Source organism: Doryrhamphus excisus, linkage group LG5, assembly GCF_037039965.1.
Source record: "Doryrhamphus excisus strain RoL-2023G ecotype Guam linkage group LG5, RoL_Dexc_Guam_v1.1, whole genome shotgun sequence".
In the NCBI taxonomy this organism is placed as follows: domain Eukaryota; kingdom Metazoa; phylum Chordata; class Actinopteri; order Syngnathiformes; family Syngnathidae; genus Doryrhamphus; species Doryrhamphus excisus.
This window is the reverse complement of record NC_136361.1, coordinates 9,157,771-9,178,428: the sequence shown is the minus strand read 5'-3', so window position 1 is coordinate 9,178,428 and position 20,658 is coordinate 9,157,771. Positions and strand designations below refer to the sequence as shown.

The 20,658-nt window shown below is 41.0% G+C and overlaps 1 protein-coding gene across 1 annotated transcript; it reads right to left on the bottom strand.

Moving 5' to 3' along the window:
- Positions 1-2,023: 2,023 nt before the first annotated feature.
- rab11al (RAB11a, member RAS oncogene family, like) lies at positions 2,024-20,072 on the bottom strand. The gene is made up of 5 exons (XM_058053630.2): positions 19,801-20,072; positions 16,143-16,338; positions 13,584-13,777; positions 11,354-11,434; positions 2,024-3,043 (listed from the first exon to the last, which is right to left on the bottom strand). Exons 1-5 carry the CDS (start codon positions 19,838-19,840, stop codon positions 2,904-2,906), a joined length of 651 nt encoding a protein of 216 aa, XP_057909613.2. The 5' UTR covers positions 19,841-20,072; the 3' UTR covers positions 2,024-2,903.
- Between the last annotated feature and the right edge of the window lie 586 nt (positions 20,073-20,658).

The window sequence follows — 20,658 nt, the reverse complement described above, 5'->3', positions numbered from 1 at the left end:
TATACATTTCCACCAGTTGGTGGCGCTGTGTTTAGAACATGGCTTCTGGAGCATTAGGTGCGTCCTGTCATGATAGACGTCTCCACCGAAAATCATAGTGATACGTGTAACGGGTGGCGAGGGATAATGAATTGAAACTTCTAGGTGGCGCTAGTGTGTCAATTTAGATTGGTGTCACATGGGAGCACCACCAGGGCGCTCAGGCCTGGATTAAGGCCTCACGTTTAAGATTTCAGCAGCCTGTGACCTTCTGCAGGCAAATGATGACCTTTTGATGGTCAATGGCGAAGGCTGACCATTCGCCGTGGCCACGCCCCCCACATGTGCTTTACACACATCATAGTCCATCAACTGACATCATCAGTCTGTCAGTCAAACTGTGTATTGACTTTGATGTACATTGCTTCAAGGCAAGGCCAGACACCAGGCAGGGCCAGATATGAAATGGTCAAAGTTTGGTGGCGTGCCACGCCCACATCCTATGGAGCGGCCCAAAATCCTTCGCAATTTAACGTGGGCCATCCGTCTAGTGTCCGTTGATGCAACAACGGACTCATTCGGTCAAACCCCCTAGGAGGAGTTCATCAAGATACGACCCATACATCCGCCCCCAAATGGCCGCCGCCACCTAAAATGGCCGACTTCCTGTTGGTTTTAGAACATGGGTTATTGAGACTTTTTTGTGCGTCCTGTCACGAGTGATGTCTCCTCCGAAAATCATGCCGATACGTGCAACGGGAGGCGAGGGATAATTATTTTAAAACTTCTAGGTGGCGCTAGTGAGTCAATTTGGCTTGGTTTCATATGGGGGCCACACCAGGCCGCTCAGGCCTGGATTCTGACCCCCCCTATGAGTTTTCAAGCCCATGCGACCTTTTGCGGGCGAATGATGACCTTTTCTATGTAAATGGCGAGGCCTGAGCATTCGCCGCCAGGCCACGCCCACCACGTGCGCTTTTCCTGCATCATGGTCCATCAACAGGCTTCACCAGGCTGTCAGGCAGTGACCTTGTGACCCCGATGTTCATCTGATGAATCTCCTGGCAGAAAAGGCCTCATGTAGATGACACGCCTTTAGCCTGTCGCCAATAGGTGGCGCTGCGACGAAATCAGGAAGTGACCTACGGGGACCTTCGGGGCGGGGCCATGATCACATGTACCAAGTATGATGAAGATCTGACCACGTGGAGCCAAGTTATTCACGTCTACAGTTACGCTCAGCGTGCAAGGCCCGGACATATGAAAATGGGCAAAATTTGGGGGCGTGCCACGCCCACATCGTATGGAATATCCCAAAATCCTTCGCAATTTAACGTGGGCCATCCGTCTAGTGTCCGTTGATGCAACAACGGACTCATTTGGTCAAACCCCCTAGGAGGAGTTCGTCGAGATACGACCCCAACTTCTGGCACGAAAAAGGCCGCCGCCATCCAAAATGGCCGACTTCCTGTTCGTTTTCCAATATGGGTTCTTGAGACTTTTTGGTCCGTCCTGTCACGATAGACGTCTCCACCAAGTTTCGTGACGATAGGTGAAACTGGTGGCGGGGGCCAATTTTTTCAAAAATTAAAGGTGGCGCTAGAGAGTCAATTTTGGAACATTGTTTTCGGGACCCCCACCAGATCGAAATTTTCGCCAGACCTGACGCGCTTGCAAAATTTGGTGAGTTTTCGGGCATGTTAAGGCCCTCAAAATGGCCGTCCTTTCGTCAGAATAAAAAACGGAACGATTACAATAGGGCTTTCGCACTGGTCAGTGCTCGAGCCCTAAAAATCACTGATCATGACTATACTAGATGATGTTGTTGGAGGGGGGGGGGGGGGGGGTGTTAAAATATGCAATATTTCATCATTTCTAATTTCAAAGGGTTAAAAATTGCCCAAAAGAGCAGCTGGTGCATTTTTGTGCAATGGAGCAGACATAAATGATCAAACTGAACTGCTCCAAAGTCCAAAGTCAGTTTTCTCTGATCAAAAGTGAATGTATTGAATGTTTTGTCAAAGAGACTAGATTTGAGAGGGTCTATTACAAATTAGATTTATTTATACAGATGCAGTCCAATATACATATATTAGAATAAATGCTTTGGAGCCCTAACCTACACCACCCAGTTTAAGTCCCATGAAAGCAACACACGTTAACTGATTGTATACACACATTTAGAAATCAAGCCCTTACTTGCAAACACTAACAACTTGTCACAGCTAGTTAACGGTCATAAAAAAATAATCCTGCCCCCTGCTCCCCCCTTCAGAAAAGACCAGTGAGCACAAGGGGGGAGACTCGTGTAAGCAGGAAATCACCAAGAAGAATAAAAAATAAGTCTTAAAAAACCCAGCATTTAGGTAGGATGACATGTCCTTGCATGGAGAGGTAGATGTCCTCACAAGATCTTCATCCGTTGCAATGATCCTCAACTGATTTGTTCATTTACTGGTAGAATTTAAAGATTGAATTATTTTAAAACGAGGTCTAGTGTTAAATAAATATGTCTTTGTAGACGTCTAACATTTATTGGGGGAGTGGTGGTAGTTCAGTTCTTGGGAATGTTCCGGTGATGGTGACAAATTTCAATGTGATTTGTTTAAAAAAAAAAAAAATGTCATCATGAGATTTGCCAATCAGCTCTTGATTATTGAGCGGTCTTGCTTGAAAAAAAAAAAATGCTGATGGAGCCGAGAGTGGAACTGCTAAACTTGTCTGTTTCCCGACCTCTCCTCCATTGTGAACACCTAACCCCCCTCCCAGCCTCCCTGAAATCACTACGGTAGTCCTTGTGTGAGGTGGTCATCTCTACCCACCTCTTCATCTTCTTGCCATGGTTGTCTCTCGGTCTTGGTCTAACTCGCTTTCTGCCCCAAAAAGCGATGAGGGAAGAGGTCGGCGGTGGCGCCACCAGGTGGTCAGTTATTCTGGCAGCACATTCCCTTACTGGACGTGTTCTGGGTGGGCTCCACTGTGATGGGCACGACGTTGGAGGCAGGCGAAAAGTCTGAGTCATTTCGTCCCATCATCTGCCGCTGCGACACAATGCGGTAGATGGCTGTGGGGAGACGTGAGAAATGTGACGGATGTGTTCACCATAAAGACGTTTTGCCTCTCATCGGTTCATACTCATGACTAGATGGGCCAGCTCTAGTCTGAGGAGTCTGAGGGGATGGTGTGGGACAAGGCCTTGTCTTAACACCACATATTTTTGAAGTGACTGCTTGGTGAAAACAAATTCACATCTGGTTCAAAATGGGAGTGAGAGAGGCCATGTCTGAACAGAGAGGGTGGTCTGCGACACCACCAACCACCCATACAATGCTGTCCCTTCCATCCCTTCCATTTTTGCCTTCAGGTGCCTCAATGATCACAGTTACACCTGGATGGAATGCTAAAGAAGGTGATACCATGCTCACTGTAATGATTGTTTCCTGTACTTTAGATGATCCTGCACCATGCCCTCAAAACTAGAGCTGTCCTATCTAGTCTTAAATTTGAGCAGGAAACTGATCAACTCAGGTGAGGGATATGGTAATGGTAATGGTTTTATTTCATTTGAACATGCATCAGATTCCAATTGAGTGCATCCCATAATCAGTTCCCAGTTCCACATGTCCAAAAGGAGTAGGAAGAAGCAAAGCTTATTAAATCCTACCCCTCCATCTGGTACTTTTACAATCACTAACTGTTACATTTGTTCACTTCCTGCTTTCCATTATACAGTTTAAGGTTTTTTTCTTTTTTTAATAATGCACCTCGTACCGAAGTAGGAGGTGATATGAGCATCCAATGCCATAATGTGTACCATAGTAAGTGTCAATATAGTGATAAATATAGCACATCATGACTGGCTCAAGACTCTTCATTGTATTTAGCAAACATCAACTGCTTGTATTGTTTCTTGAATTGGCTCATCGTTGTGCATTGTTTGATTTCCTTACTCAATCCATTCCATAGTTTGATTCCACATACTGAAATGCTATGGCTAGCATAACGTAGTCCTAGCATAGAAGTGTTTCAAATGTGTTTCTAAACTTCTCTTGTAGAGAAGTATTGGATGACATTTTTAGCTAATTGCTTATTTTTAAACTAGAGCTGTCCTATCTGGCCTTAAATTGGAGCAGGAAACTGATAAACTCAGGTGAGGGGTATAACTTCTTCTATGACCGTGGTCAGGACCCAAAAGTGGGTCACCTGGGATTTTTTTTTTTTTTTTAAATAATGTCTATGAATGCACCCAACGTTCTTGTCTGCGCTATTTGCTGGCGATGCTGCCGCTAGGTGCATGTCATGTCTCAGACTTGAGCGGACTAGGGCTGGGCGATATTTTTTTAAATTAATGATAATTTCAGACAAGTGTATTTCTTAATTATATGCCTTTAGGTTTGTAGCTTTTTAAACATGGCTCAGCTGAATTTCACTTTTATACCATCATATCATAATACATGCCAGAAATATCACGATATATGCTAAGGTCCATATCGCCCAACCCTAGAGTGAAGACTTCGCGTTCCAGCTGTCCGACACAGTTGCAGACATCGTCCCCAAGACCTGCTGCAGGTCACGTTGTGCCCTTTAAAGCAGTCCCGTAAAGTATACAATGTATGAGAAGTTTGAGTTGAAATCTTCATGCTATTCGGGTCACCACTTGTCATTGAGAGGTAATGTCAAGGAGTATATGAAAATATGTTATTTTGTAATATCTTGATTGAAAAGCAGGGAAAAAAATAGTTACCGACCGTAACTAATTGATTTCATTTTCATTTCCTTAAAACCTTTTGTGTCAACGCATACAAGTCAAGCCACATAGTTCATAACTTTATTACAACCTGAACACAACAGTGGTGTGACAAAGTGTTTGCCCCCTTCCTGATTTATTTTTTATTTTGCATGTTTGTCACACTTAAATGTTTCAGATCCAACAAAGTTAATTTTTAGTCAGTTTATTATTAGAGAAAAAAAATCCAACGGCCCCATGTGAAAAAGTCACCTAATAACTGATTGGGAGACCCTTAGCAGCAACAACTGCAATCAAGCGTTTGTTATAACTCGCAATGAGTCTCTTACATGAAGCCTTTTTAAGGTCATGCCACAGCATCTCAATAGGATTCAGGTCAGGACTTGGACTAGGCCGCTCCAAAGTCTTCATTTGGTTTTTCTTCAGCCATTCCGAGGTGGACTCGCTGGTGTGTTTCGGATCATTTTCCTGCTGCACAGGACTGTTCCAGCTTACGGTCACAACAGACGGCTGGACATTCTCCTTCACGATTTTTTGGTAGACAACTAAAGACATACAGCAAATTTTCCAGGTCCTGAAGCAGCAAAACAGCCCCAGACCATCACACTACCACAACCGCATTTTACCGTTCTTCTGAAATGTGACGTTACTTTTACACTACACGTAATGGGACCTTTCAAAAAGTCAAACGTTTGTCTCATCAGACCACTAATATTTTCCCCAAAATCTTCGGGATCATCAAGACGTTTTCTGGCAAAATTCAGACGTGGCTTAATGTTCTCATAGTTCAGAAGTGACTTTTCTTCCTGTCTCGGAACTCTGCTACGCAGGCAGTTTTTGTGCTTCTGATGGTGGAGTCATGAATGAACACTGACCTTAACTCAGGCAAGTGAGGCCTGAAGTTCTTTGGATGCTGTTTTGGGGTCTTTTTGAGTGATCTCTTGGATGATTTGTCACTCCGCCCTTGGGGTCATTTTGGTTGGCTGGCCACTCCTGGGAAGGTTCACCACTGTTCTTTAATGTTGCCATTTTTTTTAGATAATGGCTCTCACTGTGGCTTGCTGGAGTCCCAAAGCTTTAGAAATGTCTGTATAGCCTTTTCCACATGGATATACTGTATCTGATGTAGCCTCTTTCTCATTTGTTCCTGAATTTCTTAAGATCTAGGCAACGATGTTAGCTCTTGATCTTTTGGTCTACTTGAGTTTATCAGGCAGGTCTTATTGAAGTGATTTCTTGATTGAGAACAGGTGTGGCAGTAATCAGGCCTGGGTGTGGCTAGAAACCAAACTAAGGTGTAATAAACCATAGTTGTGTTTTAAAGGAGGGGGCAATCCATTTTTTTCAACACAGGGCCATGTCGGTTTGGATTAATAATGAAGGTTTAGTTAAAAAACTGCATTTTGTGTTCAGTTTTGCCATGGACCTTGATTTAAATTTGTTTATTATCGGAAACATGTAAGTGTGATAAAGATGAAAAAAATGTGAAATCAGGAAGGGGGCAAACCACCACCTTTTTCCACACCGTTGTGCACGTAGATCCAACTCACAAACACATCCCTACTCTGCTCGTCCTCGGAACGACACCTCATTTTCACTAGACAACCAACCATTCATGAACACTCTGACAATCACAAGAATGCCTTTATTGTGTGTGTAAGTGAGGTCTAAATAAAAAGAAGTACAAAAAAAAAACAGCAAATAGATATTCTTATGCAGAATTGCAGTTTGCTGCATTTAAGTATGCTCGTCCTTGAAAATAGATCTACACTCAAAACATGATATTTGACTTTGTTACATGGCGTCTTTGAATGCTGTATTGCTCTTAATAATCAGTGTGATTGAAATGTTCTACTATTAAAGAGACTAGCATTAGGCACCAAATGAACTGAAAATTGGTGCACATTAGGTGCAGTTCATACAGTAAGCCTCGGATATATCGGATTCAATTGTTCCCACTGGTTTTGTCCGATATAAGTGAAATCCGTTATATGCGTATACCGGAAAATGTCAGTTTTACGCATATATCGGATTTATATCCGGTAAATGCGTAAATCGGCTTTTATCCGTTATAAAAAGGCACTTCCTTGACTATGTTTCCAATGTACCTGGACTGGGCAATGAAAAGAGACGTAAGGTAATGAGAATTTAACTTTATTGGACTCTGAGCATAACAAATTGTTAATTAAGCTAGGCCCTGTTACGCCCGTCAGGCCTACGTTATTTCCAATAGTGAGGTTAAGATCTCATTCACTGCTGTGCTAGTATTATTGACGTCACTCACTTTTATATTTGTCCTAAATCTGGAGCCAGGAGAAAGACAATAGCCAGTGACATCAACAAGATTAGCATAACGTAGGCCTACGTGATCTTAACCTCACTACTGTTTTGGGATTTGGCCTCATGTAGACCTAGGGCCTACCCTTCCTGCCACATTCTTTACATGGACGCGAAATGCCATGTGGGAACTTTCTTTGATCCATGTTCACAGCCAAAGCTGAAGATTATAACATCTTTGTATGAATTACAGACATGTACATGAGCATGTACAACGAAATAAAAAAAAAAAATTCAAATCTGGAGAAATGCCTTCTTGTTGCTATTAGGGAGGTTTAGAAACCAAACGATAAACGTAAGTGCAAACGATAATGACATCACAGGCTATTGACAAGTCGGCAAGTTCCCATACATTTCAATAGCATGTGACGTCATTATCGTTTGCACTTACGTTTATCGTTTGGTTTCTAAACCTCGCTAATAGCAACAAGAAGGCATTTCTACAGATTTGAGAAAAAAAAATTTATTTCGTTGTACATGCTCATGTACATGTCTGTAATTCATACAAAGATGTTATAATCTTCAGCTTTGGCTGTGAACATGGATCAAAGATGGATCAAAGGCCACGATGCGGCCATCCGATATACTATGCGAGGGAAATTGGAACGGGACTGGAGATTTTGTCCGAAATAGGCGAAATCCGTTATAAAAAATCCGATATATGCAATGAATTTTTATTGGAAATGCATTACAGAAAAATTGGTTCTTTTTTATCTGTCCGTTGTGAGCGAATTTCCGATATATCCGAGTCCGATATATCCGAGGTTTACTGTACATAAATATATTTAATCCTGTCCTCTCGTTTATCTTTTTGTTCATAAAATACAAAAACGGGCACACTTTGTGGTTAATCATGATTAATTAATTTGAAAACTAATTAGTGTGATTCAGATCTATGATCATTTGACAGTCCCCACTCAAAGCAGGTCATATTTAAACCATATAATACAGGGGTCTCAAACACAGGCCAGTGTCCTGGACACTAGTTTGAGGCCCCCGCCTTGATATGAAAGTTTAATGTTAGTGCGGCCCGCACAAGTTTGATATGGATGCTGTATGGTATCATGTACCCAGAAAAAATTATTACGTTTGATTAATGTTCATGTTAAAGGTTAAATAACTGTTAATAGTTATCCTCCCTATCCGTGTGGAAGTGGTAAGTTTTTGGCTATTTAAGTTTAAAGGAAATAACTCGAAGGCTACCGTTTAGGTCGCTAGCTCTCTAGTTTGGGAGTTAGCATGTGTCTCAAGACCCTGCAGTTGCGCAATATGTTGTAAATAAAAAAAAGTATGTGACTATAGTCATGTTTTGTCATGTCTACAGGGCTCTAATAATGTTTTGTTCATTTTAATCTGAAAAAAATAATTTGTCTACCCACCAACTATATGTGGTTTCTTAAGTTTTTATTATTTGCCGTTGTATTATTATTATTATTATTATATTTATTTATTACTGATTGATTTTCTTTATTCTTGATTTGTTTATTTATTTTTCATCTTATTTTGTGCAGAAAAATAAAAAGTAAGATATTTGAGAACAGTGGAACGTTTTATCAGAGCTTTTATTGTAGAAAATCGGAACCAAAGCACTGAAAACGTTATATTTTTCTGTTTTTAATAAATGCGTTTTTTTTTGGAAAACCTGATGCGGCCCAGCATTGCCCAGACCCTAGCTCCAGTGGCCCCCAGGTAAATTGAGTTTGTGACCCCTGGTATAATATAACATTATGAATTCAATGCCCTGATAGTACAATGCCGTGAATGAATGAGCACATGGAACAGTACAACAGCGCTACTGTAAATGCCATTTGTAGCTTCCAAGTGGGTTGTGGTCTAAATGCATTGTAAAACATACTTATACTGACATACTTGTAGTACAAATTGTTTTTTTCAATAACTTTTGGAACATTAGCCGCAATGTCCCGCCCCTTCTGCATGATGGTGGCAATGCCTAAAGGTTACAGTCAGTGTTTTTGTAGAGTGCATTGAACTGTGTGAAAAATTTCAAGTCAATTCAACTTCTGGGGGTGTAATAGTGTAACAGCGTAGTTGTTCGGAAGATAATAGCACAGGCAACACAGTAGGGATGCATGTTGCCACAAATTCTCTTTTGTGCGTTTGTGTGCAGAGCTTCAAGAGTAGAAGCATTACACTGTGGGGTGTCCTCCATTTTCCACATAATTACATATTGCAGAAAAAAAAAACAATCAAAACAACAAATGATTTCAAACATCCATGCCCAATCCTGTCCTTATTAGTCATTGAAAAATGGCTATATAGGTCCCCGAGCTATACACCGCCTGCACCGCGACCAAGCAACACCTTGTTGTGATTGCCACTGTTAGAATGATATCATTCATTGTGTTTATTTTTGTGGCTGTGTTATTACGCAGTACAGTTAAGAGTTCAGCACCATGGCAAACTTCCAGAAGCAAAATGGCATTTTTGGGTCAGACGCCATCAACCAGGAAATATCCTGCTAGCTAATATTAAAAAGGGAGTGAGGGAAAACACGCTAAAATATAACAAGCACCAATTACTCAGGCCTCGTTGAAGGTCTACCCCTGACTGTTATGTGCATAAAGGCATAATGGTTTGATACAGCTCTTGTATTTGATGTTATGTTAAGTGTATATTACTGACATAACATCCACGAAATACAAGATTAAACATGTAAGTTGTGTCTGTCCACTTGTCAATCTGCTGCTAACATCTCCACATGATGTGACGCTCGGCCAGGTGTGCAGTTTACGTCTCACTGGACAGTTTACTTGCTTTCTTTTCATCTCCCAGGGAGCTCATTAGCTACGCTAGCTGCTACTGGGACTCGTCTGCATAATGTTTTATGAATGAGACTTTTTTTTTTATGCAAGTTAATTGAACTTGAAGCATCAGGGAACTCGAATGAAATGCTTTGAGAGTGAAATGTAGTCAGACTGGAGGTCGTTCGCTCAATTCCGGTTCAACTATAAATCTCTATGGGAATTTATGGGCATTAGCGATGGTCTTCACTGAGGCACTCAAATCAAAATCCAGGTGGTTTTGCCGATGACGTGGATACTGCCGCCATCTAGTGGCAGTTGATCGATGGTGTCATATTTTAAACCTATAGACCTGTACTTTATTAACCGTACTACTTGCGACTTAGACCAGGGAAATGGGTGATGGGTGATGCTCATGCATTTAGAACACATGGCAGTTTGTCAACATCGGGCTACCCATGTAGTATTTACGCCAAAATGATGCCTCTGTTTGTGTACATCTTCTAGTTAGCGTACAATACACCGCGAGTCTCATCGTGTTATTAATACGCTTTGTGGGTCCAACTGTGCTCTTAATGTATTTTTAAATCACAAACCTCCTTATTTGCAACTTGCTAGTACTGTACATGGAAACAGGAAGTGGAAGTCAGTTCCGTCGCCTGTTTCTGGTGTCATCAGCTGACTCTATAATTCACTAACGAAGACATGATGTGGCAGCAAGATCAGCATGTACACCACCTTGTTTTTTTGTTGTTTTTTTTGCTATGAGCCATTTCTTGAATTCAAGCGTGCCATTACTCGCAACGTTTATTTTGCAGTTTTGCAGCCGTGATCAAAAGAAAAGCAGGGACTTGAGTTGAAAAACAATATTGAATTTATATGGAATTGGGGGAGGTGGCATGATAGAAAATAATTGAGTAGCGCTGCCCTTGATGCTCAGTCCAACTTTTCATTCCTCATTTATATGTATTTGGTATTGTTTTATGCATGTAAAACAAAAATTGAAAAACAAAAAAATTATCATTTTTTTGATAATTAAGTAGGGTTACAGTTAACACTTAGACATTTTACATTTATTAGACATTTACTTACATACATTATATTTACATATTACACGTGATGTTTATTACATTACATAACTAACTTTTACTGACTTTTGGCCCAGCTTGTGTGTTTATGTATTTCAATCTAAAATTAAATGGGTGTAGAATCCAGGTTAATACAGTCATCACTTTATTTTGAAGTTTGGACAGTAGTTAGCAAAAATGACATGTCAACATATATAATATTGCATATAAATGACTCTTTTGGAGTCTCAAATATTTATGTTGAGGAAAGGAGGGGACTTTTTGGGAATAACAATAAAGCCAGGCGGATTGGCGACATAAGTCAGACTGGCCTAGGCGGGCGCCACTGTTCAAGATAAGGAATAAAAATATTTATGTTTTTAGAAATTGCACTAACAATGAAGAATAAAAGCGGATTTCTACAGAAGGAATGACGCCACAAGACAAATTTTAAGACTCACCTGTGAGGATGGTTTGGAAAGCAAGCTCCACATTAGACGAGTCCAACGCTGATGTCTCCAAAAACGACAGGCCGTGTTTTTCTGTAAAAACAAAAAAGCAACACATGCACATTAGCGGTGCCCCGATGTCACTTTTGCCGCATACGATCGGATTCCGATATTGCAGCCTTGAATATCGTTTGATATCAGCACAGATCATACATGCAGTCATCCCTCGTTTATTGCAGTTTTTCACATTATTCAACCCTCTAGACAATAAATAACACCCATATTGTCACAATTTGTATTACTCAAAAACGTACACAGAAAATCCGACATATTATACATTTATGAGATAACAGATGGGTCGCGTGTAGATGTGGTTAGCATCTAGGTCTCGGGAAGACCTGGGTTCGATTCTCCGCTTGGGCATCTGTGTTGAGATTGCATGTTCTCCCCGTGCATGATTTTTCTCTGGGTACTCCAGTTTTCAAAAAACATGCGTGTTGTGTTAAATCGTGACTCCAAATTGTCCATAGGAATCAATGTGAGCATGAATGATTGTCTACATGTGCCCAGTCTCGGGTGTACCCCGCCTCGTGCCCTGAATTCGGGTGGGATACGCTCCAGCATACCTCCTCGACCCTAGTGAGGATAAGCGGCATAGAAAATTGATGGAAGATAACAGACTCACACTTTAGCAGTTCCATGTTGTTGTTGTTTTCTGGACAGACGGACATGAGGATTGTTTTTTTTTTTCAAGGAGGTATTTTGATGCAAACGTGTTACTCTCTTGAAAGCATATTGTTTGTTGTGAGAAGCCAAACTCTATTTTATGATGTTATTATTATTGTGCCTGCTGTGAGATAATTTCAAATTGTAATAAATGCCTTTTCTGGTGATCCCATCTGGCCGTTGTCTCACCAAATCCAGACAGCTGGCCAATGCAGAATACTACATTCACAATTAGAATGCTTCTTCTGCCTTGTATTTGTATCATGTATCTTATTCAGTTTGTTCATTTAGATCAGGGGTCTCAAACTCGCAGCCTGCGGGCCAAATACGGCCCGCGAGACACTAGTTTGAGGCCCCCACCTTGATGCCAAAGTTTAATGTTGAAATGACAGCTTAAAGCTGTGTGCACACCGGACACAATTAACATGATTTTGCCCCGCCCATACTGTTACCCTACCCTATTACCTCGCCCTGTTTTGCTTTGGATTAGCAATGAAGCTAAAGGCTTGACGCTGGGTACAAATAAATGCAGGAAATGATTTGGAATAAAATGAAAATACACGTCAAGATAAAGCATCTCATCAAACATGTTGTTAAAGTTACGACACTGCTCCCAGATGGAACTGAGTACGATGCTAACTTGCTAATTGGGTCAAATGATTAAGTTTCATTAATGTTCATGTTAAAGGTTAAATAACTGTTAATACTGTGCATTTGAATCTGAAAAAAATCATTTCTCTACCAACTCTATGTGGTTTCTTACGTTTTTCTTATTTGCTGTTTTATTATTATTTTACTTATTTATTACTGATTGATTGATTTATTGTCTTTATTCTTAATTTGTTTTTGTTTTTTTTCTTATTTTGTGTATAGAAAAATAAAAATTAAGACATTTGAGAACAGTGGAATGTTTTATCAGTTATTTTGGTGTGGAAAACCGGAACCAAAGTACTGACAAAGTGTAGGGTATAGCAGAAGCAAACGCATTGAAGATAGTTTTTTTTTTCCAGCTTTTAATTAATGCGTTTTGGGGTTTTTTCTGAAAGCCTGATGCAGCCCGGCTTCACCCAGAACCGGTGGCCCCCAGGTAAATTGAGTTTGAGACCCCTGATTTAGATATTTTTATGCTTGAAAATGCTTAATTTAGGCAAAGAATACTGTAGTTACAATTTGCTTAAATAAACTTTTTCTTTTTAACAAAAAATAGACCTGATTCAAACAAGCAACACTGTCATAATTTTCTTGTCTATGGATGAAATAGATAGATAAAATACATGTTTCATTTGTTCATATGGGGCCCCTTGTGGCTTCTCTGGTCCTGTGTTGGAAGCGCGTAGTTATGTTTAAGTCTTCCGTGTATTGCAATACAAACAAGAGTGTTCCTAATTGGGAATACTCAAGAGTCATGAAGAGCTTTACAAAAAAAAAAAAAACACAGACACAAAAACAACATGAAGACATTGTGAAGCACGCAGTAATTAAAGCAGTTTGTTTGCTTAGTTACATGGTGAGTTACCTGAGAAAACCCTGGCCTCGTCTGTGGGCACCGCTCTGAGGTGGCGCAGGTCGCTTTTGTTTCCCACGAGCATGATGACAATATTACTGTCGGCGTGATCCTGGAGCTCCTTCAGCCAGCGCTCAGCGTTCTCGTATGTCAGGTGCTTGGCGATGTCATAAACAAGGAGTGCTCCCACTGCGCCGCGATAGTACCTGTACAGACACACATTATGTTCATATTTGATGCAGCTGTGCTTCATCAATATTCACATTCTGTGTGAATATGCCCCACTTTTCGTGAAGAATTTTCATACAATTTTGCTTCACTATTGCAGATAAACTAGTCCGTTTGCCTAATACTGTAGTGTTCTGCATAATCCAGTGCGTAATCACAGTCCGTGCATTTTTTTTTTATTATTTAACCTGCCACGGGGCCAAATAAAGTGTCAGCATTTTGTACAAGAAGTCCGCATCGACAATAAGTTCAATGCATTTGTCATTTATAATTATTTCATAGTTTTCTGCATGTATAACTATTATTTTTTCTAATATTTTTATGTTCCTCCATATTCAAAAAATATGAATGTGGGTGTGAACGGTTGTTTGTCTATATGTGTCCTGTGTTTGGCTGGCCACCAGTCCAGGGTGTACCCGCACCTTGTGAGGATAAGTGGTAGAAAATGAATGAATGAATGAATGAATGAATGTACAGTAAAGTCTTGTTATATCGATATCGGTTATATCGAAGTACTGCTTATTACGATACTATTTTCATTTCCCGGCAAATTTCTAATCTTTTATGATATAATTAGTTCCGTTAGTACGATACCCGGTTATTATGATAATCCGGTTACTACGATGCCCTTTTCATCTCCCGCCAGCCAATTTGGTCTGCTTATATCGATACAAAAGCAGCTTAAATCAATCTTTGCTTAAGGATTTCAATACCAAAAAAAGAACACGGCGAACGGCTGCTTCCAGTCAACTTTATTTTTCACACTTCCACCACCAGAGCGCAGCACACACACACCGATTCCTGCACTTCCTGGTTCACAGGTCATGCTCAACCCGCCCCACATAGCTGGCCAAACACATGCCTGCAACAGAAGAACCAACTGACATAGCATACACACCTATTCCAACGAAGACACAAGCGTACAAATACATGTATTTAATTGTGTTGTATTCAGATATCTTTTTATCGCTTGCAATAATCACTGTTTTTCATATGTGCATGCCGTAATGCATGTAACTGCGTTCGTGGTTTCTCACGTGTGTATAGATTCTATACACACGAGAGAAACCACAAACGCAGTTGGTTCTTCTGTTGCAGGCATGTGTTTGGCCAGCTATGTGGGGCGGGTTGAGCATGACCTGTGAACCAGGAAGTGCGGGAATCGGTGTGTGTGCTGTGCTCTGGTGGTGGAAGTGTGAAAAATAAAGTTGACTGGAAGCAGCCGTTCGCCGTGTTCTTTTTTGGTATTGAAATCCTTAAGCAAAGATTGATTTAAGCTGATCGACATTGTTCTATACTATAGAACAATGTTGAGTGCATTATTGCCCACTTTTAATGCAGTTCGGCACAGGATCGGCTATATCGACAGTCCGGTTATATGGATATTTTTTCAGACTCCCGACAATATCGATATAACGAGACTTTACTGTATATTAATAGAAACATTACTGCTGTTTTGTGGTTGAATGCGGGATATTAGTCAACAAATATGCTTCTGTAAGCAAATATTATATTTTTTGCCTAGATTAAGCACTTTCAAGCATAAAAATGGATACATTTACAGCAATACAAACATAAGACATTCAGAAGACACATTCAAAGACGTTGTAATGATATGTAGTATTCTACACTGGTCACTAGGTGTCAGTAATGGTAATTCAGTCAGTAATTGGTGAGACAAAAGCCACGTGAAGTACTGTACAGAACAGAAAGTTAAAAAAAAAACCGAATAAGGAACTTGCCCAATACTAATGTCCGAGTCTATATTATGTCGCATTTTTTCTTATGCTTATTATATTTGTTTATTCAAGTGTAAAATTCAGGAGTTCAGGAAGATCTGGGTCAAATCTCTGCTTGGCCATCTCTGTGTGGAGTTTGCATGTTCTCCCTGTGTGCGCGTGGGTTTTCTCCGGATGCTCCGGTTTCCTCCCACATTCCAAAAACATGCTAGGTTAATTGGTGACTACAAATTGTCCCATAGGTATGAATGTGAGTGTGAATGGTTGTCTGTCTATATGTGCCCTGTGATTGGCTGGCCACCAGTCCAGGGTGTACCCTGCCTCTCGCCCAAACAAAGCTGGGATAGGCTCCAGCTGATTATAGGGTTATTATTACATGTCTAGAAGGCTCTAATAATGTTATATTTAGAAGGTTGTAAGCAGGTTTTCTATTCTCTAACTATCACAACACCAAATGAACCAATTAAAAACTAACAAGGGATTACTGTAGCCGGATTTTCATCATTTCCAATGAGAAAAATTGCCTCGACTTCTGTCTAACCTTTTCGAACAAACTAATAACAAAAACGGAGGTTCCACTGTAAAAGACAAATACTGCACTTACGCAGAAGTGATAGCTCTGTACCGCTCCTGTCCAGCCGTGTCCCAAATCTGAGCCTTGATGGTCTTGCCTTCCACTTGGATGCTGCGTGTGGCAAACTCCACTCCGATGGTGCTCTTGCTCTCCAGGTTGAACTCATTGCGAGTGAAGCGAGACAGCAGGTTGCTTTTGCCCACGCCCGAATCTCCAATCAGGACCACTAATGGGTGAGAAAAAAAACAATTTTATTTCGATTCCTAGGTTTGATGCTGTCCGACCACAATAAATAGCCAAGAACACCAACGAAGAAGAGCCGGTGAGCACCAGCAAAGAAGAAACATCTTAAATAGTTTGGCTTAACTTTATAAAAAAAGAGTGGTCGGCTAAGTGCATTATTTGTAACTTAATATCATGACCAACATGATTAATGTTCACACATTCATAGTGTTTTAATAACAGTACGTTGTTTGTGATGCATGTGTCAATGCAGGGTGTCTATCCAACCAGCTGGCGATTTGATTGAATTCAAAATGAAGTAGGTGTTGCTTTCGTGACTGGAAGAAAACCTGCAGTGTCTCGGCCATCCATGGACCAAGTTTGACACGGCTGCGCTAAGCAGTCAGAATCCAAGAAGTCAAACAATAACGACGTTTGTCTCATGCCGATGTAACCACAGATTTCAGGATGCTAGCTGATGTGGAAGCCTGGTGTAAAAGGACGAGGCTACAGCTACGGCTAAACAAGTTTACTTATTTGCACAGTACGTCTCATTAGCAACAGTCAAAGGATCTTGTCAACACACTTCCGGCAGTTTCGGCTATATTCTGTTTCATGAAAATGGCTTACATCAACATTGAGGCAGCAAACAAAATATACTACTTTCCAAAAGTGGTGCAACTCTGGGGGATGCGTACCACACTTTGGGAACCTAGGGTTTACTAAATGTGTGTACAGCGTGTGTACAATACTTGTGGACCGCAATCCCAGGGAGTTGTAGTCATTTATTCCACCCACGACCCGCCTCTGGGAACGTCCACGCTGCTGTGATTGGTCCCACTCAGCTTGTACCCAGGCAGGCCTGTATAAGGAAGTCGCCGACTGTATGGAGCGGGTGACTTCTCACGGGGCTCACTGTGAACTTGTGCAGACTTTTATGACCCTACCTCTAAAAAGCAACGGAATCGAAAATCAAAACTAAGAATTGGAATCGGAACTTGAATCGTTCAAATTCAAAGGATGGCCAACCCTAGTGGTTGAAAACAGTGCAGGTGTAATTTTATTTGTTGAACTGTACATATTGTCTTTGAAAAAAATCCTTTGCAATGACTTAAAAATATGGCTGCAAGGGCTCTCAAATTATTCCGGCATTTGTTCTTATCTGGTTATGACATCAGTAATCGGTACGTTTTAATACATGTATTTATTATTATCTCAGCCAGTCTTTTAATGGACACCACTGACTCACAAGGATAGGATTAATTCCGTGTTACTTCTGATTTTTTCTCTTTGAAAATCTTGAGATAAAGAAAGCATCAGGTGACTCAGCCTCACGCCATCCTCGCTATTAGGAAATCGGAACTTTAATGTTGTAGCGACCGTGTTGCTGCAACGGCATTGACAAACAAAGCCAGTTGTGTTTCAACACTTTGCATTGCCGCAACGTGTTAGTCATCAAGGGTATGGCGTAAAAAGACTCAGGAAGGCAAGTCCACTTCATGTGTTCAGTTGTAATTGTACTACCACCTTACCTTATCTAACAAAAACAACTCGGGTGGAGGCAAATAATCATACAGCCAATGTAGGTCAGCTGCCATTAGCTAAACGATACATTGTCTCTATTATATACCCCTCCACAAGCCATTGTTCGCTTGGCACCGCACAGCAAGAAGGCTTTCAACCCCCCACACCTAATTATTAGAAACAGCTGAGCGCAAGTCTGGATGCTCAAATGAACTAGGATGCTAATTCTGGGAGGAAGAACCTGTTTGGTCAGATCCTGTCCCTTTAAAAGCCATTGAAAAATAATTCAATGAGAACAGGTTAGATCATTTTTCCATGTATGTATTATACTCCATTCAAGAGTTGAGCAGTGCTAGCCAACGAGCAAAAACCCAGAGCTGTCAACTCGCTCTTTCTCTCCAAGGCAAATAAGGCGGGGATTGGGGGTTACCAACGTACTTTTGCTCAGCCACACAGGCCAACAGACGCCATCTTTGTACTTTGGGATGAGTTCTTTCTTGAATTCGATACGTTTCTTTGGTCCCATGACGGGTTATTTCGCAGTCACGCTCAAAGAAATAATGCATGGACGGTGAGCTAGCAACTCAATTCCACAAATGGAGGCAAATGGACTAGCTTGTTACATACAATCTTCGCCAAAATCAGACAAAAACTGAGGCATACAAAAACTGAACTGTTGCATGTGTATTTGATGTAATTATCTGAGGTAATGTCGACTGTTCACATGCAGATAAAGAGCTTGAAATATTGATGTTCTTTCTTTGTTGATGACACAATCAGCACTCTTCTTTTTCAGTTGGGTTGAGCTTCAAGAAGTAAAGCAGATGGAAGCCTCGGGTTAGACAGCAGGACAACTTCCTGCGCTGATGTCGTAGCAATATAAATGACTCAGCATAGAGCCTCAAGACAAGCGAAGTTTGGAAGTAAAAAAAACAGACACCTGAGCGACGTCTTAAAACTACCTTTCCCTGAGTGGAAGCCCCTGTGCTGGCTGCGTCTGGGAGCAAATCTCGTCTTCTCTTTGCTTGGTGACAAAGCTTTTGTATGGCTTAACACTAACACACACTCGATGCAGGTATTTCCAGTTTGACAACGCATCCTGCTTGTTTGAGGTTCTGAAGTTCCCCATGCTCACGTCAAGGTGCAACTATGAACTGTTAGCGCCAGCTGATGCCAGCCTGTTTTAAACAAATGCATATTTGCTTCTTTCGCCTGTGTTTAATCACTAAACTTGCACTTGTATGTGGACTTAGCCAGGAAGTGTTGGTAGTGCTCACATTTTCAAAATAAGCATTAAAAACAGTCAATTCTTCCAATATTCTTCAGGTCGAGACATCCAGACAGATGGCATTTTTATTTATCGGGATTGGGCTTAAAGTTAAGATAATGCTGTGCGTCATTGTGATCGTATGACCTTTCTGGCTGTGACCGAGATATGATTCAAACATGCAAATCGGCTACTGGATGATGAAATGGGACATATAAATAAAGTGGATTCTGTCATTGTAAAGTGCTTCTCCGCCCGCGTTTCCTAAATGAAACACACATTCATAGTTTATGACTTCGGACGTGAGCTGTTCACTTTATTTCAGCTTTGTCAGCAAGTCTATTTTGTTGAATCGTCAAGAGTTTTTGACCCTTGCTGACCGTCATCGCAACCAAAGATGATTGCGTTACCGGCCTACAAGATGACTACTCGCCAGCACATGCCGGTTGGCCTAACTTCAACTGGTCCGGTCCGTTTAAAGCTAATATAAGCTAATGTTGAAATAATATGGCCGGGCGGCTTTAAGTGGTTACCTGTGTAGGAACAGGTGCCCTCCGCCTTATGGACACATTAGAAATAAATGTCGAGAGTGGTCGACGCTGGCAAGTTTGGCGTCAGTCGCCCGGGCGGGCAGGTGTCGTGTTAAGCTAGGTAGGAAAAACAAAATGGACTCACCTTTGAAGAGATAATCATATTCATCTTCTCTGCCTGTCATAGTTTCTCCGTAACTCGACGTATTTGCGTTTGTCGAAGTCAAGCGAACTTCAGTTGCTTTTTTGTGTGCTTTTATTCTGCTATAAAGCGACGGTGGGCAGATGTCAGAGTCAAACCACACGTCAGCGGTGATGTCGTCGTTGTCCTCCAAAAAGTGCAGAAACTCAACTCCTGCCTGACAAACTTCGCCGTCGTCTTCCTCTCCTCTCTTGTCACTTGCTACAAGCTGCGACGTGACGTCACCGCCCTTGTCCAGCCTCCGGTCTACTCCTATTGGTCGACCGCCTTTCGACACCTGTCACGCGCCTTAACACGATTGGTCCGTTTATACTGTCAATCATGCTTTTGGCCAGTGCTTGGTTTCATATGGATGACGTATGTGTCTCAGCGTCTCAACAGGTGAGAGGAAGCACAAAGAGAAATCTAAGAGGCGGATACCGACTGGAAAAGACAAAATATTATAATGTTATTATAATAATAACATTATTTGCGTCAACTGCATCACAAATAAAGCTATATTCATGTAATAAAACACCTCGCCAATATATATGTTATAAACTACATATGTGGTTTTTATACAGGACACCATTGGAGTTTACGAATCTTTTTTGTCCTAACATTAAAATGGTCCAACTTTGATGATGTGAAATACGTATTATATAGTTGCATTCCACATGATCCAACCCAATTAGAATATTTTCAGAGTGTACAGTATTTCAACAGATGGACGATAAAACATTGATTTACAAATTGGATTCACGAACAATATCAAGTTAATAACACAAGTCGTTATAGTAAACAATGCTCTGCTTGATTATT